The 24,646-nt window shown below is 49.7% G+C and overlaps 2 protein-coding genes across 3 annotated transcripts in view; one reads left to right on the top strand and one right to left on the bottom strand.

The window, feature by feature from the left end:
• The window catches only part of DENND2A (DENN domain containing 2A), a 57,243-nt gene extending 37,469 nt beyond the window's left edge, over nt 1-19,774 (top strand). Inside the window, exons 9-20 of the mRNA XM_063395570.1 lie at nt 1,411-1,598; nt 2,295-2,404; nt 2,614-2,683; nt 3,335-3,412; nt 3,920-4,060; nt 6,322-6,470; nt 13,547-13,724; nt 14,503-14,544; nt 15,858-15,975; nt 17,160-17,399; nt 18,224-18,310; nt 19,082-19,774. Coding sequence (XP_063251640.1) covers nt 1,411-1,598; nt 2,295-2,404; nt 2,614-2,683; nt 3,335-3,412; nt 3,920-4,060; nt 6,322-6,470; nt 13,547-13,724; nt 14,503-14,544; nt 15,858-15,975; nt 17,160-17,399; nt 18,224-18,310; nt 19,082-19,113 — 1,433 coding nt within the window. The 3' untranslated portion in view covers nt 19,114-19,774. The remainder of the gene's footprint in view (nt 1-1,410; nt 1,599-2,294; nt 2,405-2,613; nt 2,684-3,334; nt 3,413-3,919; nt 4,061-6,321; nt 6,471-13,546; nt 13,725-14,502; nt 14,545-15,857; nt 15,976-17,159; nt 17,400-18,223; nt 18,311-19,081) is intronic.
• Nucleotides 19,775-20,191: 417 nt separating this feature from the next.
• LOC134549706 (uncharacterized) lies at nt 20,192-24,374 on the bottom strand. 2 transcript variants are annotated; one of them, XM_063395568.1, is made up of 4 exons: nt 24,179-24,374; nt 23,573-24,072; nt 22,484-22,610; nt 20,192-21,690 (listed from the first exon to the last, which is right to left on the bottom strand). In XM_063395568.1, exons 1-4 carry the CDS (start codon nt 24,273-24,275, stop codon nt 21,659-21,661), a joined length of 756 nt encoding a protein of 251 aa, XP_063251638.1. In that variant the 5' UTR covers nt 24,276-24,374; the 3' UTR covers nt 20,192-21,658. The 2 variants fall into 2 exon arrangements, with proteins under 2 accessions (XP_063251638.1, XP_063251639.1); XM_063395569.1 differs by having other exon boundaries at nt 23,573-24,336.
• Nucleotides 24,375-24,646: the final 272 nt, after the last annotated feature.

Here is a 24,646-nt window from a genome sequence, read left to right as displayed (position 1 = left end):
ACAGTCTTGGAAGACAAACTCTGCCATAATGACAGCAGTAAAATTCTGGTATCTTTAGAATATAAGCAGTGCAGATCTTGAACAAGTTTTTCAGAAGCATTGCTGTGACCCTGCCCCTTCTGAAGTCTCTAGTGAAACAGAGACCACTTCTGAAAGCTTCAGAGCCCTAGAGCAAATTACATAGTAGGTGACTATGTTATTTGCATAGAGAAAGGAGTCTCAGCCATCTTTCCAGGGCTTTAACTGTCCAGGGTTTGTAACAATTTCTGATTGGAGAGGCACCTCAAGATTGCTTTAAATTGTCTGGAGTAGTCCATGAGTGGCACAACTTTTCCAGACAAAAGATCAACGTGTATATACCATCTCTCAGGAAGTCCTGTCTCCCAAGCAGATATCTTATGTATTGGAGTTCCTATAGTGTCTCTGTGGTTGTTATTTGCATCAAAAAGTTGCATTGCCACGCTCCTTCCCAGAAGGCAAAGCTGTGAGAATGTGCTGTAGTCTCTGCTTGTAGTTAATTCTTTCTTTCTTTCGTAGCAGGGATAAGGGAGACATCATGGAGATTTAATTTGGAATGCCACTGTAAAACGAAGCAGGGGAGTGGTCTCAGGGAATCTCATCTGGTCTCTTCTCAGCAGGCAACTTTTCATTACTTTCCGTGCTGGAATGTTTATTGTCCCATGGCTCATGTGTGTTTTGCAGTTACAGCTTGCTTGGCAATTTCTCTTGTTTTCCCATTGTCTTGGGTGAACTTGCAGAGGCATGGCACTGAGAGATTAGTTTTAGGCACAGGAAGAACTGGCATGAGCCAGCATTTTTCACTGGCACCTCCTTTCACGTGTTTTTTGTTGTTGGCCTCCAGCCCAGCCTGTGTGCTGGAGCTGGGAGTCCCCAGCGTTACTCAGACAGCAGAGCCCTGCCTGACCCAAGTGCTGATCTTGTAAAACCTTGAGGACTGCTGCCCACAGCCTCCTGTGAGCAAAGAGGGTCAATCACCTCTCTCTGCTGGCTTTGAAAAATGCATAAGTGAGTGCTGGGATGAATGCCTGGACATTACCTATTATACTGTGTCCTTATGGATCTCAGCTTGGGCTGTTTCAGCTGTAAAAGCTGTCTGTGAAATCCCTCTGCTGCCCAAGGTCTTCAGGGTGATGGCACAAGATTACAGCCCATCTCTGTCAATATTTGTAGTGCAGTTCCCAAATGGTTCCTCCTCTTAGCCACTGACACCGCCACTGCCGTGAGGTGATTCCAGGTGTGTCCCTCAGCACTGCTGGTGCTCTGTGCAGAGGGCCAGGCTGAGGCAGGACCTCTCCCTTGCCGTGAGGTGATTCCAGGTGTGTCCCTCAGCACTGCTGGTGCTCTGTGCAGAGGGCCAGGCTGAGGCAGGACCTGTCCTTGTCTCCATAGCTCACAGCCAGCGCCTGGTGCACGTGAAGTCGCGGCTGAAGCAGACGCCGCGGTACCAGACCCTGGAGCGGGACCTGCTCGAGTACCAGGAGAGGCAGCTCTTCGAGTACTTCGTGGTGGTGTCGCTGCACAAGAAGCAGGCTGGGGCTGCCTACATCCCTGAGGTCACCCAGCAGTTCCCACTGAAGGTCTGCCTGACCTGTCCTGGGTTGTGGGGTGCACTTGGATAGCTGGGGGAGCTGCAGCTTCTCTTGACCACGTGTTGTATCAGGGACCCCTCTGCTGTGTCAGTATTAAGGGAGATGAAGAGAGTGGGAGGGCTTCAGTCACAGCCTGAGAATTGTCATGGTATTGCTCACTCTGGGAAGAGCAGCTGATTTAGATCTTTTGCTGCTGCACTTGGCTATGATTTTTATGTAGCTATTCCCTTTCTCCCCTTTTCCTCTTTAAAGAAAACTGATGGGAGAAGATACGTGTTCTGAACGGGAAGGAACAGCTTTTGGTGATAGCCTAGCTCAAAATGGCGATGGAGGAATGGGAGAAACACAGAGCCAGTGTGACAGAGTGTTTGTAAATGGGATGTGACTCATAGAGCTCCCCTCAGACTTCAGTTCTCTTGCCCCTTGCTGGAAGTTGTGTCCCAGATTAGAGGTACAATCTAGCAGAGGCAGGTGATGCAGAGACAGGGCTTAGTGGAATTGGGAGCACAGAGTTACCTTGAGATAGCTAAAGATTAGGTGAGCCAGAATCACAGAAATTTTAATATCTTCCAGGCAGAAGCTTAGCCTCTGTCATCACCTCTTCATTTGTCACAGGAAAAATATTTGAAGTCATTCCATCCCCACATGACTAATTGAAAACATTCCTTCTCTCTATTCTGCTAGCTGGAGCGCTCGTTCAAATTCATGCGTGAGGCAGAAGATCAGTTGAAAGCTATTCCCCAGTTCTGCTTCCCTGATGCAAAGGACTGGGCCCCCATCCATCAGTTTGCCAGGTATGTACTGTACTTTGTATCCTGATTCATGAGAAACAGGTTTCTGTGTCAAGCTAATTAAGTACAAGAGCTGTTATGGTGCAAGATTGGGCAGAGCTCTGAAAGGGGTGTGGGAAATGCAGAAATATTGGGGGTTTCTTGGATTTGTGTGTCTGAGACTGGTAATGTGGCTGATGGGTCTCTTCTCATTCTGGTTTCTCTTTCTACAGTGAGACATTCTCGTTTGTCCTGACGGGGGAAGATGGAAGCAGGCGATTTGGGTATTGTAGGAGGCTGCTGGTGATTATCCCTGATTTTTTTTTCTTTTCCTGGTGGTGCCGCCTTCTGTGGGGTTGGGGTTACTGGCACCCATTCTGGAAAGTGGAAAGCTGCTGCTCATCTCTTTCAGTGTGGAATGAAAAGAGCAGCAGTGGAGCAGCTTTGCTCTCTTCTGTTCAGTGCCAAGGCCCCTCTCTGTGTCCCATCCTCCACTCCAGACATAACTCTCTTGCCTTTTCCTTGCACCTGCACTTTACCCTGTGCTGTTATTTCACCACTAAGCTGAAGACAGGGTTTATCTTCTTTGGGTTTGGATACCTATTAAACACTTGTCTAAACCTGTGCTGGTCCTGTGGGTTCAGAGTTGTCTCTGTAGATCAGTCTGCTCTGCCTTTGTGGATGGATTTAGGTAAGCTGGGACCATGCTGTGGATGTGCCCATTTCTCCTCACTGTTTCTGATGTGCCAGGGTTCAAGCCAGGTTGTCATTGTCACCATACTGACAAATGCCTGCCACTTTCTGAGCCAGCCAGTGAGATGCACAGCTAAGAGACCAGTCACTCTATCTTTGCAGTAATTGTAACTCTGACATTCCTTGGTAGTTTTTTTGGTTATCTTTGCAGTAGTTGTAACTCTGACATTCCTTGGTGTGTGTTTGTGTTTGTCTTGAAAGCCCAGTGGAAAAGGGAAGCGTCTCCCAGAAGTTTACTGCATTGTGAGTCGCCTTGGATGCTTCAATCTCTTCTCTAAGGTGAGGAGGCAGAAAGAGAGGGAATTTGTGCTGTAGGTCAAGAGGGACCTGAAAGTGAAACCAGCACCTGGGTGAATGAGGGTCAGGGAAGCCAACAGCTAAAGAAAGGATCTGAAATGGTGTTGGTGAGGCAACCACATGCTAATTCCAGAACCTAGCAAAAGCACAGTTCACAGGAAAACTAGATTGTCAGCTCTTGCCTTCTTCCTTCAGCAGAACTCCTAGAATGCAAGAGAGGTTAAAAGGTGGAGTCCTGACTTTGAGTGTAGTGGGGAGTTTGCAAATTTTCAGCTTTACAGTGACCTCCCTGGGGTTGTGTTTCTCCTGATAAAAGAAATCAAGGTCTTCGGTTGCACCTTTTGCCTTCTTTCTTTTGAGACAAAGCTCCATGTCAATACTGGATTAAGGACAGGACATAGACAGATGCTGGTAGATAGATACACTTCATTCCTGCTGTTATCTCATCCCTGATTTGCATGTTTTTGTGTCTTAATGCCTTTATTTCAGATCTTGGATGAGGTTGAGAAGAGACGGGGCATTTCTCCAGCCCTGGTCCAGCCCCTCATGAGGAGTGTCATGGAGGCACCTTTCCCAGCTCTGGGCAGGACAATCACAGTCAAGAACTTTTTGCCAGGCTCAGGGACAGAGGTAAGGACACTTCCTAGAGAGAGCAAAACAGGCCAGCAAATGGTGCAGGACTGGCAATTTGAAGTTGGGTCCATGGCATAGCGCTGGGGATCTTCAAGAGCAGATGATCTGTCAGTGGTGGGGGGAAGCTGGGGAGTAAAACAGAGAGCCAAAGGGGATGGAATGGAGACTTCAGTGACCTCAGAATCAAAGTGGAAATCCTATAGTAAAAATGAATGTAGGCACACAGCCTAGTATTGCAAAAGGAAACAGGACATTGGCCTTGAGACCAAGAGGCACAGACAGCAGGTCCTGTGCTGCCCAGCGTACGACCTTGGATCTGCTCAAGGACACCACACTTAACTTCCTAATGACAGCTTTGTACAATGTGCTCCAGCACCCTTAATACAGAACCTCTGTTTGTGTGGATCAGGTCAAAAATCCTTGAAACCACATGAGGCTGATGTTGCATCCTTTGAGAATGGCTTTTTCTCAGTGTGGAGGTGAGGATCTCTGTTGCATCTCACACGATGCGGTGTGAGGACAGCAAGAGGGTTTTAAGAGTGCAGAGCTTTAGGGCTTAGCATTGAAGGACTGTGGGAGGATGGAGGGAGACAAATTGAATGTAGTTTGGCCATACTTGCTGCAGGGCATGGTATGCCTTGAAAGTGAGAGGGAGGAAAGTGAGCGAGTTGATAAAGTTGTGTCTGTGGGCTTTCAGCAGAGCACTACATGATGACATTCCCCTCAACCCAACTGAAAACAGTCCCAACTAAATGACATTACTGCAGAGAACGTGCAAAACTGGTTAAAATGTGTGCTGGAGGAGCAAAGTCCCAGTGGTGTCCTGTGAGAATGCTGTGGCTGGTTTGTGTCTGGGATTCTGTTCATTAATTATCTGATTGATGGCATGAACTCTGGATTTACACAGGACAGCACTGAGATAGGGGCAGGCACTTTGGAGAGGAAGGGATTAAAAGTCAAAGTGTCCCACGCCCCTAAATTCAAGAAACACATTCAAGTGTTCAAGAAATGACTGGATGTGGCACTGTGGTCTAGTCATGGTGGTGATCAGTTGGACTCAATGATCTTAGGGATCTTTTCCAGCCTAAATGATTCTGTGATTCTGTAAATTGATGATTTGGTGTGAAAATCAATATGGACAAGAGCAAAATGCTGGGAGGAAGAAAGGAGTAGTCTAATACAACATGAAAGTAACTAAGTCAGCAATGGTACTTCAGAATGGGCCATAAAGTGAGCAAAAATAAAAGTGTGGTATTATTTAGACAAAATCCTTCATTGTGAAAGCAAGTGAGGGGATAAATAATAAAGGAAAGCAATTTTTCTGCTTTCCAGAACTGCTGTAATTTTATTTATAGTATCACTTTCCAAAACATGCAACCACTAGGACAAAGCCCCAGAAGGGCAGTTCTGCTTACTAAGTGGTCTAGAAAATACAGGCAAAGCTTGAGAAAATTGTTTACTTAAAACAGAGAACAAAAGACAAAGGAAGACACGTGATAACCTTTCAATACACAAGAAGTTTCCTACAGAGAGGAATGTGACCAGTTGTTCTAAGTGTGTACTGAGAGCAAGACAACAAGTAATTGAAGTAATTTGCCATTGACGTTTTTCAGCTGCAGGTTTGATGTTGGTGAGGGTAGTTCAGAACTAGAGTAATTTTCTTGTGGGATTTATGAAATGTGTGGTGTTGGAGGCTTTCAAAAACAATTTAGATAGACATTTGTCTAAGATAAGGAGTATGAAGTGCTAAGGTGCTATGAAAGGCATTATTTAAGTTGATATTAACAAAGAAAACTACCCACAGGCTGCTCTTGTCTGTAACTGATATTAAAAAATTATGGTCAGGAGCTTAGGCATCCAGATTCTTGCAGTAAAAAAAATAAATGGTAATTGTAAAAGTCAGAGTGTAGATTTGAAAGACTTCATGATGTTCTGCTGCTTGAATACCAGAAAGCCTGAAAACCACTCCTAGCTGGACACAAACTAGTTTTCCTCCTTATGAAGAGCTCCCTGTCCTCAGTCCAGGGGGAAGAACTTGTGGCTGATCTCATGCTGTGCCTCTTGGAGTGGACTCTGGATCGTCCTCATCTGGAGGAAGGATTTATGGGAGGCCTTTGGAAGGCTGTGTTTGAGGGCTGACTGCTGTGTGGAGCTCCCCAGCAGCCAGTGAGGGCTGCCAGCTGTGAAAATCCCTGCTGGCTTTTTGCTTGGCACACTGGGCTGGCAGCAGAGCTCACCTGGCTCTTTTTGCCCCACAGGTCATCGAGCTGCGGCGGCCCCTTGACTCGCGCCTGGAGCACGTTGACTTCGAGTCCTTGTTCGCCTCGCTCAGCGTGCGGCACCTGAGCAGGGTCTTTGCCTCCCTGCTGCTGGAAAGGAGGGTGATCTTCATCGCAGACAAGCTCAGGTACCCTCCTGCATTTCCCTAAAGAGGGGAGGCTGGGAAGGATGCAGTGACAGATCTCTCTGCTTTGCTTTTTCTTCTCTGCCCTTTTCCAACCTCGTAACAACGTGAACAGAGCTGTTCTTCCCAGGAATGGGGAACTTAGGCCATGAACTGTAATTTCATTTTGCAGCTTGCAAAAAGTGCTGCTTCTCATCCCCAAGGAGAATGAAATTCCATTTCCTCCAGGCAATTTCAGAGCAGATCCCTGGTGCTAAGGAAGCAAAACCCCTCCTTTTGCTCCATGATGCTGCAGTGTTCCCTGCCGAGCTGTGCTTGGGTTTCCAGGGATCAAACCTTGTGCAGAGGTCACTGTCCTTTCTGAGCTCTTCCTTTATGTCACAAAATCTTCCTAATTTTTCAGCTTGTATTTTCATATTGGTTTCTAAAGACTTCTTTTTTCTTATGGGGGTGAAAGTAAAGGACGCAGCAAAGGGAAATGAGACAGAGGACTTCCCCCTTCTATTCTGAATCTGCTCAATTTGCTCTTTTAAAAATGTATTTGTTTGCTCTCCTAAATTATGAAAATGGGTGCGGGTTTCTTTAAGATCTTGTGCAGCTGGTGGCTGGCAGCTCTCCAGGCCTTGAAGCACTTGAGGATTCAGGGAGGAAAGTTCGCCAAGGCTGGGGAAAAAAAAGCTGCCTGGATGAGTAATGACACTGAGGAGCATGCTCAGGTTTCAGGAGTGCACAATGCCCCTAAGCTGTCTGTTTTCACAACTTTCAGGCAGCAGCCTGCAGCTCTGGGACTGAGCACTGGGGTAAAGAATGGAGAGGCCCCTTCTAGAGGAAAATAAAGGGGAAAATTCTTCCTACATGGATCCGGGGCTCTCTGTGGCAGAGCTCAGGCAGTCTCATCACAGGAATAGAAAGGCTGGGGAGAGGGAAGCTGTAGCACTGTCTGCTTGCAGGTTTTGGCAGCTGTCTTGGTTCAGAAAGGGGAAAATTTGCCTCTTTGTAATCACTGATACACTATGTGTGTAGAGACTTGGTATTCTGGATACTTAAACCACACATTTCGTGCAGAGCATTTAGATTTGTATTGAAAGTGAGAGAACTCATCAAACACTAGATTTCTATTCAATGTATATGATTTATGACATAATCTATAATCACAGGCTCTCAAATATTTTTCTCTTCCTCTCTGGGATAAATTTTGCTTTCTGAGAAAAAAATTTAAGGACACAGATTAACATTGTAATCTCTACATGAGAGCTGGGTGGCATCAGGAAATGGCAGGGGACTTTTGGGGGGGCTTGAGACATCACTTTAGAATGAACATTTATTTGACAAATCTTTTCCTATCACATCTTTACATGACAGCACAACACCATGTATTCTGAGTATGGGGTGTGATATCTCTAATTGAAAGCACCTTGATAGGTTTTGCTGTTCTTTTCCCACCCCTGCATCTTTTATCAGGACATCTAGGGTCCTTAGGAATGAATCCAGCTGTACAAGCCTGTAAAGAGAGTGGGAGAGAGCTATAGAATCATAGTTTCTAGAATCTCTAAATATTTCATAACCAGCTTTTTTTTATTCCTATGAAAAAGGAATTGTTGTGTTTAAAAGACCCAGGGTCTGTTGGACCACAGGTCCCAGATTCAAATATTTGCCATAGATTTGCCAGCTCTCTATGAGACTGTTAATATTTGATGTTTCTGAGAAGCCCTTGCTCTGAGCAATTTCAGGAGAGTCTTTTTCTTTTCCTCTTACAAAATACAAAGATTCTCTGGCTCATTTTTATGGAGCAAAAGCTTGGAAATTATCCCAAAGGACTGTAAAGGCGTGAAATGCAGAAAACAAAGAAAATGGGCCTCAAAATTAAATAACTACTGTATTTTAATCCAGTTCAGTGACTTGAGTGGACTGGCTTTGTGAGCCTTTCCTAAGGTGAACAGTCTCTTCAACTCATAGGTAGACCTTCCATGTTTTGAAAGCTGATGCTATTGTAGATACAGGATCTCCTGTCCTAATTATATTTTTCCTGGGACAGGAGCACATTGAACTCAATGAGTATTAAGTAGTGTTCAATCTAGGAGGGAAAATGCCGATTTGAGAGGAAAGAAAAGAAACACATTTTGGAAGTAGCTGAAGAGAAGGAAAAAAAACTATAAAAGCAGCTGTTGGAAACTGCTCAGAGGTTAGGAATGCTAGAAATAATCCATCTGAGATGGATTAATGGGAAGAGTGCAGGTGACACAGTGAAAGATGCACAATGAATTATGTTTATCTTTCATCTCTGCAGTTTTTCATGTGGGCACTATCAATAACTATCTGTCCATGTTTGAAAAGGTGTGTCTGGGTGCAAGTGACAGAGAAATTATGTGTACAGTTTATTTACGTCCTTTAATTGCTATAAAATCAGTCTGTGGGAAAAGAAGGCTGAAAGGTCTCCTGCCAAATACTGCATGAACTGTGAAATGTTTTCAAGCTGAGCCAAAAAATGCATCTAACAAGTGTACAGCAAGTGAAATACTTTGTCTTTTCCATCTTTAGAATGAGCCTTGAGTGTTTAAATACCTGTCAATCCACAGCTTGGCAGCGGAAAAGGAAAGAATTTGGTTTATTAGTTTTTGAGCGAGTTTTTTTCTCTGTCACTATGGATACTGGAGTATACATTGCCTTACAACCCAGAAAAATGACTTTGTTAAAACTGTGTTGGGCTGTGTAGCCTTCCCCCAGCTTTTGTTCATTCCTGCACTGTTAACTTCAGTCCTGGGGCAGTGGAGACCATAGCACGGGTTAGACACTGCAACATGAGAGCTGCTTTTGTTTCAAAGGGATGTTGCCTGGCATACAGCTCCAGGCACTGCCAACCAACCTTTTAGAAGGCATTTTTCAGCTAAAATCACCTGATGTCACAAGCTACCTCGAGCTGGGCAGTTTTCAGTGGCTGAGCATGAGATCTTTGTGATTCAGAAGGCTTTTTAAAAAGAAAAGCTTGCATGGGCTTAAAATCAACGCCTCCTTTTTCCAGATCTCAAAAGCTTGTTGTGGATATGACCAACTCAAGCAATTGCCTCTGTCTCTGCCAGAAACCACAGCTGTATCAACAACACAAAGTGGTCATTGTTATCAAAGGCAGATCTGAAAGAATTAGAGTCGACACTTTAAATGTGGTCATCCCCAGCAAAAGGTAATTAATCATCAGGAAGAGCCCTTTACCACGTGCTACAGAAACAAATCTGGGACTGCAAATATCAGCCTCGCAGCTTTCTCCTTTTTGCCCTGTGGTTAGGGAGGAGAAGAAGAAACCCAAGGGTGAAGTTTGGATGTCAGATAATAGTTCTGTCTCTTCAGATCATCTTAATACTCGTTTCTGCACCTGCACAAACCTGCCATATTGGTGGAGTCAGTGAGGGTCCCCAGAGAGCTGGTGGAACTTGGCATCCTCCTGGTGGGATTTGCAGCAGTGCTGTGTGAAGTCATGGGACAGTGTTTGGAAGCTCCTGTGCCTGCTAAATGTTGTAAACCAGATCTGTAATCCGTCATAAGTAAATCCAGATGTGACACAGTGTCAGAAATCTGAAGGTGTTTGTAAAACAAATCCTGCTGTGGCGGAGCTTATAAAAAAATTTAAAATATACATATTCAAACAGTCTTAAATTGCCAAATGCCAGCATATTTTGAGTAGTTTGGTTAGTGCAGGGATCACAGGACTTCCTGGCATTAAACTACAGCAGGATGTTTGATTCAATGGTGTTTTCAGAAATCGTGCAGTATCCTAAACCCAAAGAGGGAGTCAGCTTTGGGGGCTTTTTATCACATATGCATGCCTTTGGAGTGGAAAGCAACCAGGCTGAACAGCCAGTGTCCCTCCGTGGAAGCTGTTGCAACTTGCCAAGGTGTCTTTTAGAGCAAGTCAAGCTAGTCTTGGAGCAAGTTTCCCCAGGAGAGGAAGAAGGGTTTCTGTGTTGTTATAGCTGTTGTGTTCAGTTTCTGTATTGGCCACCTGTGTTCAAGGTGGCTACCAAGGAGCAGCAGCTCCCCAGGGTGCTGTGAGGTGGGTTTGTGCCCAGGGTGCTGTGTGGTGGGAAGGCCTCTTGTTCCAGCAAACAAATGTCACAGGTTGCTGCAACATCATTGTTCTGACCAAGGGAATGCCTACCCAGAGAGATCTGTGTGCCAGTCCCTATCCAGGTCAGCCTTTTGGGAGGGGTCTGAGGGTTCTTGTGTGCCTCAGTACTTTTTAGCCTCTGTACTATTGACAGCTCAGTCTCGACTGTGAGCAGCAGGCAGCTCAACCATGTTCCCTGCAGACGGCTGAATGAACCCATGAAAAATGTGCTCAGCATCTTGAGAGCGTTCTTCAAAGACCTGCAGCATTTTCAAGATGACTCACAGAACCCAAAGGCCCACCAAGTGGTGTCTGTGTCCCTTTGGAACAGCTGGGCCTGTGTGGCCCGAGCGTGGCGCGAGTCGCTCCCCAGAGCACGCCGCAGTCACGGGGCTGCTGCCCGGAGAGCACAGCCACACAGGTGGCAGAAAAGGGATTTATCAAGCTGGATTCTTCTGCAAGGCTCAGCAGCCTGGTGTGAATCAGCAGTCCCTTAGTGCTTGTTGCAGTGCCAAATGCAAGAGAAGGAGAAAGCTTAGGCTTGAGTCACTCCAGAAGGCCGCGGTTCTCCTGGGCTCCTGGCAACCTGCAGCTCCCTGAGACTACCTGCAGAGCAAGTGTGGCTTGTGAAAAAGATACCTCAGTGATACCTCCTCTGTGTCCATCCCTGAACTGCTCTGCCTACAAAGGAGGCTCACAGACCTCAACCCTGCCAGTATTGTTCCCTGGAAAGGTCTTCCACAGTGAGAAATGTTTGGGAGCCCTGGGTTTCACCCTGGAGGGGATGAGTCATGCACAGATGGAAGGGTGGAAGGGGAAGTTATCTTTACTTCCCACTGCCTGGTGTGTACAATTTCAGACTTAACACAGCTCTGCCTTTGACTTCCACTCGCTGGAGCTCAGCCATCTCTCCTCCCACTCAATCTCTCACGTACCATGTGTGCTCGCTGGGACTGGAGAGCTGGGCTGAGGGAAGAACAAGCCACCATAAATATAGTAGGAGACAGCTTGCCATAATATCTCACCATGCCATAAATAACCACTTGCTTCAGCTGCTCCCTGTTCCTCTGTGGAGCTACCTGGACTCAGAGATGTTTTCCATAGGTTTTCACATGCTGTCTATAAATTCAGGTCCCACGTTTAGGCAGAAAATCTGGATACACCTTCAAAATAGAGGATTGGTGCAAATATAAAACTTCTAACACTCCCACGTTCATCCTCTCCTCAAAGAAGAGTAACGGTGGTGGTAATGCCCCACTGCTGTGCACAGGTGATGAAAGGTGCAATTCTTTCAGCTTTCACTATGCTGCTGCTTCTATTACCAGATCTATTATCAGTCAGAAATTGAGGAGTGGAAAATATGCTCTGCAGTAATGGAGAGGAAGAGAAGCCCCTTCTTTTGTATCTGCTAACATGACCTGAAATGTATGAGTAGCACAGCTTTGAAGGAGATGGTTTTTAAAGGATCTTATTAGCTTGGAGTGCACTTCTAAGATGACACATTCACTTTTGTTGCAGTTCCTTTCAAGATTAGCTTGTACAAAAGATACAACAAAAATCATCTACTTTGACATTATTCCCACATTTTTTCTTTTTTTTTTTTTTTTTTTTAATGTTTCTGTTTCTTGCTAGCTCCGTGTTTTCTCATTATTTTAATTTTGCTTCTCTCAGATTCGTTATCTACCTTGCATTTGTGATAGGCACAGCACGGTGTGGGCTTGCTGATGATGGCAGGCACAGCTGGAGAGCTGCAACAGAGAGGCAGCCTGGAGGAGTGAATGCAGGCAGGGGGATACACTCACACTTTCCCAAACAAGGATGTGGAACTGAAGGATTTTTCCCATTTAAAGGCTTAAAGCTACCAGTCTGTAACATAGCTTTTGAAGGGTCTTCTTCTGTTTTTACAGAGTATCCCCTTAAAAAAGACAGTCCCGTGGGAGTGAAGGGAGAGGAAACTGTCCCCATTTGGTGAAGAGACTTTCTCAGAACACACATCCCAGGCATCTTTCCCAAGTGCCAATTCCCAACCTGTTGCAGTCCCAGATAAAATTTTCAAGTTAAGCAGATTCCAGCCTCTCTCCTGGAATCTCCTTATCTCCAAAAATTGTCATGTGTTTAACAATGTTTTCTGCCTGATTACTTTGTATTGTCACACTGCTGTCCCAGCAACTACAATTTTGTTCTCTAACCTGAGCTTACATGATGGGAGCCAGCCAGCTGTCCCCCAGCCACACCACTCTGCTCAGTGTGCCCTAGTGGTACAGCACAGGGATGCACATCCACCAAACTAACCTGGAGTGGGGAGGGAAAGCAGGCTTCACTTTGCAGAGCAAGCTCAAGTCCACACCCGTCAAACCCCTTCCCTCTCAAGTCAGCAATAAACCCAGCATGGTAAATGTAAATTCTCCCATGGAGTGTAATGGGAGCCAGCTGGGCATCCTTCTCTATCCACATGACTCCTCCATGCTGCACCACTCTCCTTCCTCTCCCTCTTCTCCTTTAATAGATGCTGGTAAAATGAAATGATGTTCTATATACAGGATTTATAGCAGCTAGCATCCCCCTCTCTTGACACATAAAAATGCTTCCAGACCCAGAACAGATGAATAACTGGTGCCCTGTGGCAAGCTCTGCCGTGGTTAACTGGATATCCTGCCTGACTCCTACCAGAGAGCTGTGGAGAATGAATTCATTTCTTTAAGGAAAGGCAGTGGCATAGAAGATGCCGTGTTTGTTGGATGTTTTCCATCAGGACACTGCAGCAGCAGACCTCTGGTTCAGTGGAACCATCTCTTGTCATAAGAGTATGGGCTGGGGTCATCCTTCAGCAGTTATTGCTTCTGAAGCTGAAAAATGGGGTCAGAAATGTGGGAAAGCGCCTAGTAATTACAGAGATCAATCAGGGAACAGCTGATTTCTAAGAAGCACCCCTCATTCCACACTGACCAGCCACTGTCCTTGCTTGTGTTTTGTCTCCCAGCACTCTCTCCAAGTGTTGCCATGCCACGGTGGCCCTGCTGTACCCCTTCACCTGGCAGCACACCTACATCCCCGTGCTGCCACCCTCCATGATCGACATTGTGTGCTCGCCCACGCCCTTCCTCATCGGCCTGCTCTCCAGCTCCCTGCCCCGCCTGAAGGAGCTGCCCGTGGAGGAGGTGAGTCCTACACCCACACCCTGCCCTACTCGAGGTTGTTTCCTGTGGGCTGAGCTGTTTTCTGTCAGCTGGCAGTGCCAGGGAGCAGAGCTCTCATCCTCTGGCTGCCGTGCATGTGGGGCAAGGGCAGAGGTGGATGTTCCTCCAGGCAGACAAAGGTCTGTGCTCTGCCCTGGACACAGCTTGGGAAGGCAGGGGCCTGGAATCTCCCACTGTGAGAGGGAGAGAGGGTAGGAGATGGTTCTGTTAAAGTTTGTACTGGTTTCTGCATAGTGCTGTCAAGGGGCTGCATGCAAATCCTGTCAGTTAAGTGTGATGCTACAGCCTGGCCAGGATCGCTGCCCCTCAGGTTAGCACAGGTGCCTCATGATAGCAGCAAATAATCAAGAGCTGGATTCCTGGTGCACCAGGGTGAGCACAGCAAGGCTGAACGTGGTCAGGGAGGGATTTCCTTCCCTGCCTCCCAGGAGACAGGGGCACAGCACACAGGGAGAAAGGATGAAGCTCTGACCCCGCTGTGCGGTGAGGAGCAGTGGGCCAGCCCTGGAGCAGCCTCCTGCTGTCCAAGCTGTGCTGTGGTGTGCAGTGACATCCCCAGAAAGCCACAACAAGGGCTCTGCTCCTGGGTCGTGCTGGGTGCCTCCTCCAGCTGCAGTGATGGATAGGAGGAGCAGGGACAGGGCTGAAGTGTTTTCCTCCAGAGCAGTTACAGATTAAGATAAACTCTGATGATGGAAATAATTACTCTCCCTCTTAATTCTTGCTCTTTCATTCTTAGGTCCTCGTCGTTGACCTTGTAAATAATCGGTTTCTGAGACAGGTGAGCAGAGCTAGTTCACATCCTTTTCTCCTCTTTCCTCCATAACTTACCTCCATCTGTGTTTGCTGACCTGTCTGTCTGGATGGATCACTTTCACTCCACTCAAAAACCGTGGCAGGGCTTGTGGTTGGCAGCGTTATAGGAGTTGCTGTGTACATATGTAACAGCACCCCAAAACACAGCTGTTGAGGACTAAATCATTAGAATTACCTCTTTCTCCTTTTTTTAAGGGAAAATGGTGGCACTTGAGCACTATGGGTCTTTAAGTGTCATCCTGTAAGGCAGCAGACAGAGCTGTAAGGCAGAGGTTCAGCACTGTCTGCTGGGGAGCAGTGTGGGTTCTTCCAGCCTGTGTCTGCCAGTCCATCTCCCATCACATACTCTGCTCTGAGTGGGAAGGGAGCCTTGATGATTTTTTGATATTCTCACTGCCTCGGGACCTTGTGGTTCCTTGTGCTGGATGTGTCAGAAGCAGGAAGGTGGTACATGGGAGCCTGTGTGCTGCTCTGCAGGCAAGACTGCCTGCTGGTTTTCACTTCCCTTTGTGGTGTAGAGGAGGAGTGGGAAGGGGAGGAGGAAGGGAAGAGGATAAATGAGCAAACACCCTCGTGGCCCAGGAAGCTCTCTTTTCCCAGAGCTCTTTGGCAGGTTGCTGAGCAGCGCTGGCAGCGCCGGCGTGTGCCGTGCCTCAGCCCCATGACTAAGATGGGATGAGTGCTCCTCCTGCTGCAGGGAGCAGCGTGTGGGGGAAGGCCAAGCCCTCCCACCGGCCTCGCTTGCCAGCTGCCTCAGCTCTGGGGTTATGCTTTACCTTGCACCTCTCTTCTGGAGGCTAAGCTGAATCAGCCGGCTCAGCCGGCTGCCAGGAGCTCTGCGCAGTCACTGGCAGTTCCTTGGCTCCCTTGCTCCCTGGGAATTCCTTACACCTGTGGGAGAGGGTTGGTGCCTGAGCAGGGGCTCTGTTCACCTGGCCACCTGCCAGCATTGTTCACACTCCTCCTCTTTGTGGCGGGGCCAGTGCTCATGGGTAGATGGTGGGGCCACGGGTGAGCCCTGCCTAGTAGCCTCTCACATCAGATGTGTAAAATTCCTCCAGAATAGAGGAATATTTAGGAAAAGACACCCTCCTTTCTCCTTCCTCTTGTGCTTCTTGACAGTACTGCACTGGGTGGTGCTGGGAATGTGCCAAACATATTATGCCTTCTCTCTCTCCTCATGGTTCATTTCTAGTGTTCCCCCTGCTGTGCTGGGGACAGGGTGGGAGATGTTTTTGTCCCAGCCCCAGTCCCTGAGGAGGTGGCTCTGTCTTACAGATGGAAGATGAGGACTCCATCCTGCCCCGCAAGCTGCAGGCTGCCCTAGAACACATTTTGGAGCAGAGGAATGAACTGGCAAGCGACAAGGAGGAGGGCCCTGTCAATGGCAAGCAGGGTAAAGCACAGTGCCTTTCAGCTTAAAACTGTGTCTTTTCCTGCCTCTTTTCTCTCTGTCACTTCTTAGAAGAGAGCTAGGCTTGTACTGAATTTAACACCACAGGTATTGGAGGTGGATCAGGATTTTGGTTAAGCTATATGAGATATCTACTACAGGGGGCAGTTCTCTGTGTGAAGAGCAACAGTACTTATCTCTTCCCAGCTCTGCCCATCCTTCCCTTACAATTCCAGAGAACACCTGTACATTTCAGAGGGGTCTCATAGGCTTCTCTCTGCTGCTTGCCATGAGTGATGCAGGCTCCTCCAGGGGACAGTCACCTGCAGAGCTGCAGACTCGGTGATGGCCATGTAGCTCATGGGTGACTGGACTGAGACAGCTCTCCTGGGGGACAGTATGGGCATCTCCTTGGTGCAGAGGAGCCTGGAGAATGTGCTGGTTTTGGCTAGGACAGAGTTAATTTTGTCCATAGCTGGTATGGGGCTGTGTTTTGGATTTGTGCTGGAAATGGTTTTGATAACACAGGGATGTTTTAGCTGTTGCTGAGCAGAGCTCACACTGAGCCAACATCTTTCTGCCTTCCTCCCACCCCACCAGTGAGAGGGCTGAGGGCCCACAGAGAGTGGGGAGGGGACACAGCCAGGACAGCTGACCCCAGATGACCAAAGGGATGTTCCACATGAAGTGATGTTCATGGAGTCATGCTCAGCCTATAAAGCTGCAGGAAGGAGGAGGAAGTAGGAGGACATTTGGAAGTGGGGTATTTTGTCATCCCAAGGCACATGTACTGGATCCCTGTTTTCCTGGGGAGGGCTGAACACCTGCCTGCCCATGGGAGCTGCTGAATAAATCAATTATTTTGCTTTGCTTGCATGAACAGTTTTAGATTCATCCATTAAATTCTCTTTATTTTAGCCATAAGTTTTCTCACTTTTACTCTTTGGATTCTCTCCCTCATCCCACCAGAGAGAAGTGAGCACCAAAATGAAGCTTGGTATCTTTCAAAGTAGTAGCAATTTGGTTTACTTTCATGACAAGTGCTTCCTAGAATGCTGTCTCCTTTGAGCTTTTTCTTCTCAGGCTGGATCTGAAAAAAAAAAAAACAGGGAATTTTTACCCAGAGATTTTCCTAGCACATTCTTGCAGCACTTGTCCTCACCACTGCCTCTTTATTTTTCCCTTAGAAACCAGCCCTTTGAACGAGGTGGTGTCCGAGGCCTTTGTCCGTTTCTTTGTGGAGATTGTGGGCCACTATTCCCTCTTCCTGACCCCCACAGAGCGAGAGGAGCGGACCCTGCAGCGTGAGGCCTTCCGCAAATCCGTCTCCTCCAAGAGCCTCCGACGCTTCCTGGAGGTCTTCATGGAGACACAGATGTTCGGGGGCTTCATTCAGGAGCGGGAGCTGCGGAAGCAGGGGGTCAGAGGTGAGGGGCTCTGGCTGGGCTGTGGTGGAAACTGCTGTACAGGAGCAGGGAGATGCTCCCCAGCCACCACCTCTGTGCCCAGCTCCGTGGCTCAAGGCTGCAGTGTCTGTACAGGAGCACCAGAAGGGATTCTGCTGGTTTCCTGATGGGGTTGGGATTACAGGCACCTTCCACCCTTGCAGTATCCTCCACATGTGTGCCTCTTCCATTCCCCATTGAATTCTGCTGCTGGAATGACGTTTATTCTTGCAGTTCCTCACGTCCTCTTCTTGTGTCTAGAGGAAAAATGGGCTGGATTGGTCGTGGTTCTTTTGTCTAGTAGAAAGCTTGGATGCTCATCTCCTTCCCAGAGCTGCTTCTGTGGTTTCACTCCTGTTATCCCACAGTCTCAAGGGCTCTACTGGCAGCTGAAATTTCTTATCCCTGCTGCTACTCAGTGCTGGCTTAGCAACTTCCTCCTGAGCATTAATAAGCAGGGGATGCTTGGATAGGTGGCTGAGTAAAAGAGGTAAATTCTGCATGATGATTCCCCAGATGATGTCACTCCCTGGGTTTAGCTGTGTTCATAGCAGGATGAAGGGAGGTACATTCTGTACCCTGAGTGAGGTACAGCAGCTCAGTCAGCCTTGCAGTGGGGAGGGAGGGGGCAGACCAAAGCTTCTGTGCCAAATCTGGCCCCAGCTGATGGAGGAGGTGGGGTGAGTTGTTCTCTCTCCTGTGCAATAGTGTGTGGGTAAGCTGAGACAGTATACTTTCAGGTGGGCATTCTTACTTGGATTTATAGAGACACAAAAGAGAAGCTGTTGATTTCTGTCTTTCTGCAGGTCTGTTTGAGGTACGGGCTCAGGAGTACCTGGAAACACTTCCCAGTGGGGAGCAGAGTGGAGTCAACAGGTTCCTGAAAGGCCTAGGTAAGGAACCAGCCAAACCCTTGGCTTCTCAGGAGGGCTGGGCTTCAGGCTGGGCAGCACAGAAGCTGCCCAAGGGTGACAGGGCCAGTGACTATGTGTGGCATCCAGTGCCTGGCCCTGTATCCCTGTGCTGGCATGCTGTTGGCTCTGGCCCTGGTCACTCTCCTAGTGGAGAATCAAAGATTGGCCCATGAGCTGTCTTCTAAAGGAGACAGGTGGGCATTGGAGCAACCTGTGCTTGGCGATGGTGGATGCAGGTCCTGGTGGGGGGATTGACACAGTTTTCATTGCCTTCGGGTTTGCCCTTGGGGATCAGCAGTGGGAACTGCCAGGAGTATTCCAAGATTGAATCTATTTTCCGCCGTAAGGGGAACTAGCCAAGAGCTCCAGACTGAGGCTAGAAGTCCTTGATAAGTCATTGGACACTGTGGCTGAGTTTGATCAGGTGTTAAGATCACATCCCTCGTCCTCTTGTCTGTTCTTGGCCATTTTTTAAAGAGCAGCAGGGCCTGAGGGGCTGGTGTGTCCTGGACAGATGGGCTCTGGAGGGTGTGCCTGGGATCTTGCAAAGTCCCAGCCTGCAGCACTACTCCCAGGGAATGGGCAGAGCTCTGCAGGCCCCTGCTTCAGCTTTGCAGAGCAGCTGGCTGTGGAAAAAGAGCCAGGGATGGCAGCAGGGCCAGTACACTGCATTGGGCAGAGGTGGTGGGAAATGACACTTGTTTTGCCTGTCACTTCGGTGAGTCCGTTCTTTTTCCTCTGTCTTTTCAGGCAGCAAAATGAAATTCCTCCACAAAAAGTAAGAGCGAAGTACATCCTCATTCCACAGAAGAGAATGGCTTTACCACTTAGCAGCAATAAATCAGACTTACTGACCATTCCCATCCAGCCTGCTCCCAGGGGCCTGCAGCCTTGGGCACGCTGCACAGACCTGGGCGCTGCGGGAGGACAGGCTGGCTGCCGGGACAGGTTTCTGGATGTCTACAGTAGCAAGCACTGGACCAAGCACTCTCTCTGGACTCTGCACTAGCACGTTGCAGGCATCCCGGCGGATTGGATCTCTTAGCTAGTCAATTCTTTATTTGGTTGTGTTTTTCTATTTATATTGAGGTTAGAACAGTTATTAACTGATGGCTCTTGCCCTGCCTCCTCTCTGCCTGGCGCTGCAGGAGGCCGAAGCAGGACTCCCATGGGACTGAGCAGGCAAAGCTCAGGCGGGGAGGGGAAGAACAGAGACGTGTGAAAATAGGTCTCTGCAAAGCAAGGACGCTGAGGGCTGCAGGGGTGATATGGACTGACCAGGAGGAGCTTCCAAGCAAGGGAAAAGGGTGAGGGGGAACCACTAAACCTACTTGAGGACTTGATGGGCCAGCCAGCTCCCTGGGTGGCTGTACCAGGGAGTCTTGGCACAACGAGAGGCCTTTCCTCATGCAGTGTAATTAAAAGCGAGTTGTGTAAAAGGCATGTGGATCCATGGTGTTTTTGTGGAAAGGGATGAGCTGTGTCTTCCCACCATCCCACCTAGTGCCAAGCATGAGCCAGAGAGGACATCAAGGAGCTGGAATCATGGCTTGGCCAGGCCCTCAGCTTCCCTGTGAGTCTCAGGTGGCCTCGGTCCCTCACCTGGCAAATTGACAGGGGAGCCCAAGGTGGAGCTCAGCTGCAGGATCTTGTCTGGGAGACCTGCTTCCCAAAGGTCAGATGGGCTCTCTTCTGCTATCATGGATGCTGCTGCTGGGAAGCACAGTAGCAAACAGGCAAGGGCAGTGTGTCTGCTGCTGCCTTCTGTGCTCCTGCCTGGGCAGGAGGTAGGGCCTGCTGCTCACCTCTCCTCTGTCTGTGGTGACCTCCTTCAGTGAGGAGGTGTCAGGGAAGGCGAGTGGAGGTTGAGGCAGGGTGAGGACGTTTTTCCAGCTGGTGTGAAAGCTGTGACACTTGCACTGCTTGTGAGGTGAGAGCACCTGGAGCATCCCTGAATCTGCTCTGTGGAGGGCAGTCTCTTTCCCAGCTGCTGTGGGGTTGCAGGGTGAGACCTGCATATGGATGGCTTTGCTGCAGCTGTGCTGTGCTGGGCTGCACAGGACTCCCAGAGGCTTTGAAAATGATCCCTGTGGTCTGTGGGCTTTGCTAGGTGAGAGGACCTTTCTGACCAGCAGTGGGGTTCACCTCCATTCCACACCAGAGCAGAGCAGTGGGCCCAGTGCTGCTCAGTGAATCTCTTGCATCCATGCAACCAGGTAGGTTGGGCAAATGGCTCTGGGTGGCCCTGCCCGAGCGGGGCATGGCCCAGGTGACCTCCATAGGTCCTTTCCCACCTGAACCTCTCTGTGGTTCTGTGGTGAGCACAGTAAATGCTGGACAGCCATGGGGTCACAGCAGGCAGGAGGAAGGCAGGCACCACCTGCAGCTCTGTGCCCCCCAGCTGCTGTGCAGGGACAGAGAAAATAACAATAGAGGGGCTCAGAGAAGCCAGCAGCATTTACTCCCCACCCCCACACAGGCTCAGGCTCTCTCAGGGGTGACCAGGAGGAGGAGGGCTGCCCCTTGGGTGTGCTGAGCAAAATTGGTGCCACTTGAGTCACAGGAGGTGGTGGTGGCTCAATGAAGGGAACTGCAGTGGGGCTTGAGGGGAATCAAATGCTGTGCTTTGGTTCTCGTTTTAGAAGGAGCTTTTAATGTAGACATCATGAAGCTTTGCAAAGCTGGGGTTACCCCCACAAGTGTAAAGGTGGCCAGGATGCCTGCAAAGCTCTGTGGGATGTTAAGGAAAGCTGATCTGTGGCTCGGCTCCAGCCTTCAGAAGCAAGTCTCCTACATGGTCCCACACTGCCAGCCTGCTCCTGGGGACTCCACATTGCTCTCCTTAAGAGTGATGTTTTCAGTGGCGTGGGACTTGGCCTTCCTTGGCAGGAGCTGTGGTGAGGAGCGGGGAGGGATCCCAGGTTGCCCAACGCTTAGCTCAGCTTGAATTGGTGAGTGAGCATGCTGAGATACTGGCAGCTTTTACTACAATACTCTAAAGGCTCAAATTAAAAAGGGTTGTGAAATAGCCCTGTTTGCCTCATTGGGGAGCTCCAAGGGGGCTCTGCCAGCGCAGGGCTCCATGACCACTCAGTGCATTTATTGGCCACTCTCAGGAAAATGGGAATCAAGCCTACATAGTGTACAAAATCCAAAGGGGGAATTAAAAAGCAGCAGCATGAGAAGTACAATGAAAGAAACATTTACAACTGCATCATTAAGGATTTAAAATGAAACTTGGACAGGAAGTGTTGATCTCCATCTGCAGGGCAATCTCTTCAGCTTTAGTTTGAGCTGTGCTGTTCCAAGATGAGCTTGACTCTCCATCTAAGGTCTCTGTATGCTCTGGAGGAAGCCACCTGTAAGGAAAAGCCTTAAGACCATCTGTGCTGGGTCTGACCATGGGCCTATGTGTCCTTCCATGGAGGCTGCCAGCAGCAGGTGATCACAGAAGACTATGAACAGAGCACATACACTGGGGGTGCCCTATATGCTGTACACACACAGACTGTACTGTACACAAGCATTAGACTTGCCTACTCTGCCTGCCAGGGGTTTCCTGCACCAGAGCTGGGTCTCTGTGTTCAGTAGCATTGGATGAGTTTCTATTCCAAGACCATGGTGTAGGAAAACATGTTGAGGCAAGAGGCCAACTGGGGGGCGGTATGGATTTACCAAAGGGTACTGCAGATTCAGGACACTGGTTAAGCATTAAAAGCTGTGATCTCTGCTCCCTGACAGTTCCTGCCTAACTAAACAGCTCTCACACACCAATGTGAGCAGCTCTGCAGGTCCTGTGATGTGCAGGACTGCCCTTGCTGAACTCCCAAGCTGCTGGCTAAATCCCAAGCTCTGTACTCCTCCTTGGGTTTTCCAGCACAGGCTTTTGGTGTCCTGCGATAGCTCAGGACACCTATGAAATCCCAGCCCTCCCAGAAACTTTTGGGAATGTCCCATCCACCATGCAGTTGTTCATTCTGTAGCTGCTGCTGGCAGGACAGCCAGCCAGCCCTGGGCAGTCAAAGAGACCAGACCCAGCCCTGCACGGGGCAGTCAGACTTTAGCTTGGAGTGTTGCAGGCACAGGAGTGTGCTTGCACTTTGCTGCACGTGGGGATCCCTGGTGCCAGTTGCCAGGAGACTTAGAACTCACCTCTCTGCCTGGAGACAGATTTCAGGTTGCAGGTGGCAGCAGGCAGCTTGCAGGTATAGAGCCCCAGGCAGCCACTGCAGTCAGAGGGCTTCTGGCAGGGCCGGGACTGGATGCTGTGGCAGGAGTGCTGCAGAGGGAAGGAAGGAGTGGTGGCTGCAATGCCCGTGGCAGCCAGGACCAGCCCAGCCACAGCTGCAGCATCACTGCAGCAGCCAGATAAGCAGCTCACCAGGGTCCAGCAGCTTCCTTGCAAGGAGCTGGAAAGCTGGGGCCCAAGGAGATGTTTCCAGGGGCAGTTCATTACTGGTTTTGGCTGCAAGCACTCTAAGCTGGCCTCACAGCCACAACACACCCCTGCAGTGCCTCTGCTCTTTTGCTGTGGTGGCACCCACCCCAGCTGAGTGGCATCTGGCACCGTGTCACCCAGCACTCTGTGGTTAAGGCAAGGTCTACTTGTGTGCCACCAAAGTGCAGTTTGGGTTTGATAAAGGAGAAGTTGGTTATTTGTGGAATGCTGTGCTGAGCCTGTGGAGAGGATTTAGCACAGGCAGAGAAAGGCTGTGCCTCCCTCAGGGCAGTGCTGAGAGGAGCAGTGCCCATCGGGGCACCAGGGCACGGTGCCCACATTGCAGAACTGGGAGAGCTTTGTTAGCACTGCAGGGAGTGAACACGAGGCTGGAGAGCACTGCAGGAACTGGGGCCGGAGCAGGACTGTCCCTGCAGCTCTGAGGGCAGCACTGGGGGACATCTGCAGCCAGACCTGCACTGTCCTCACCCACTGCCTGCGCTCACAGCCCTCGGCTCTGCTCCGAGCCTCGCCAGGGACCCGCCGGGGATCTGGGGGTGTCACTGCCCAATGCCCTCTCAGCACCCACACTCCTACGCTCTCCTGTGAGGCCGTGTTGTGGCTGGCACCTTTACACATGTCTTACGAGGCCTCATAACACCTTTTCTGCCTGATGTTTGCAGGATCATGGCACGTTCAGCACCTGCTCCTGCTGTCCTCAGCCCTGTCCGACCCTGGCTGGTCACCCCTCACCCTGCAGCCCCCCAGCACAAACCCCTTGTCCAAGGACAGGCTGTGCTCACCGTGTCACTGTTGAAGCGCCCGTAGTCCTTCAGGTGGTGGCTCCGCCTGGCAGTCCTGCTGCGGGAGGGCAGCGCTGGCAGCCTCCAGGGCCTGCCGGGGGGAAGCTGCTCCCCGCTGCCCGGGAGCGCTCTGGCCGCGGCCTTGCTGGGGGAGCCCGAGCCGGGCTGTGCCTCCCTCAGCGCTTTCCATGCGTCGGCCAGAGGGTGGCTCCTCTCTGAGCCCTGCCCAGGCAGCTTGTCCCCTCCATCTCCAGGTGGCCAAGGGGCTTTTTCAGGGCCCCCAGCCCCTGCCTGCCTCCCCAGGTTGCCAGCCTGGCTCCCCAGTGCCCCAGACGGTGCTGGGGCTGAGCAGAACAGCACCAGGAGGAGCGTGGGGATTGTCAGTGCCTGGACACTCATCCTCAGGTCCTGCCTTTGCTCAGGGTCCTCCTGCCTGGACAAGGCTGTTGGAGTCAGTAGCAGAGGTGGAAGCTGCTTTTCCCCCCTGACTCTGGATCCAGCTGCAGTAATTTTTATAGTGCAGAGACATACCTTGGGGGCACAGCCCTTTTCCCCCGCCCCTGCTGTGTCCCACCTCCCAGCTTGCCAGCAAACCCAGCTGCTTACCTGGGCCCCAATTCCCCTCGCTGGTGTTCCCAAACATCCCAGCACCCTTCTGCCACAGACTGTCCCTGCTCAATGCACACACGTGGGGGTGTGGCATCTGAGCACAGAATCTTCCAGCTGAACCACAGTGGCAAGCAAGGTCTTGGTAAAGGGAGAGCTGATGTTGAATGTTGGTGTGTCTGATGGAAAGGTGATGGGCTCAGAGGGAAGGAAGTGCTACGAGCCTGGTGGAAGTAGTCTCAGGTAGAGGAAAGGCACCCAGTTAATGCCTCTATCAATTGCAGTGGGACCTCACTCATTAAACAGCAGAGCCCTCCCAGGAGAGTGGTGTTAGAGCTGCCATGATCAAGCTTTGGTTGACCCCAGTGCTGTGTCAGACACCAGGGATCTGCTCCTCAGCCAAGGGGCCTCACTGACAGAGGTCTCTGGATGAAGCAGAGGGTGAGTCTGTACTCCAGGTTTACTACC

Source organism: Prinia subflava, chromosome 4, assembly GCF_021018805.1.
Source record: "Prinia subflava isolate CZ2003 ecotype Zambia chromosome 4, Cam_Psub_1.2, whole genome shotgun sequence".
Classification (NCBI taxonomy): Eukaryota; Metazoa; Chordata; class Aves; order Passeriformes; family Cisticolidae; genus Prinia; species Prinia subflava.
This window is presented reverse-complemented; position numbering and strand designations above follow the sequence as displayed.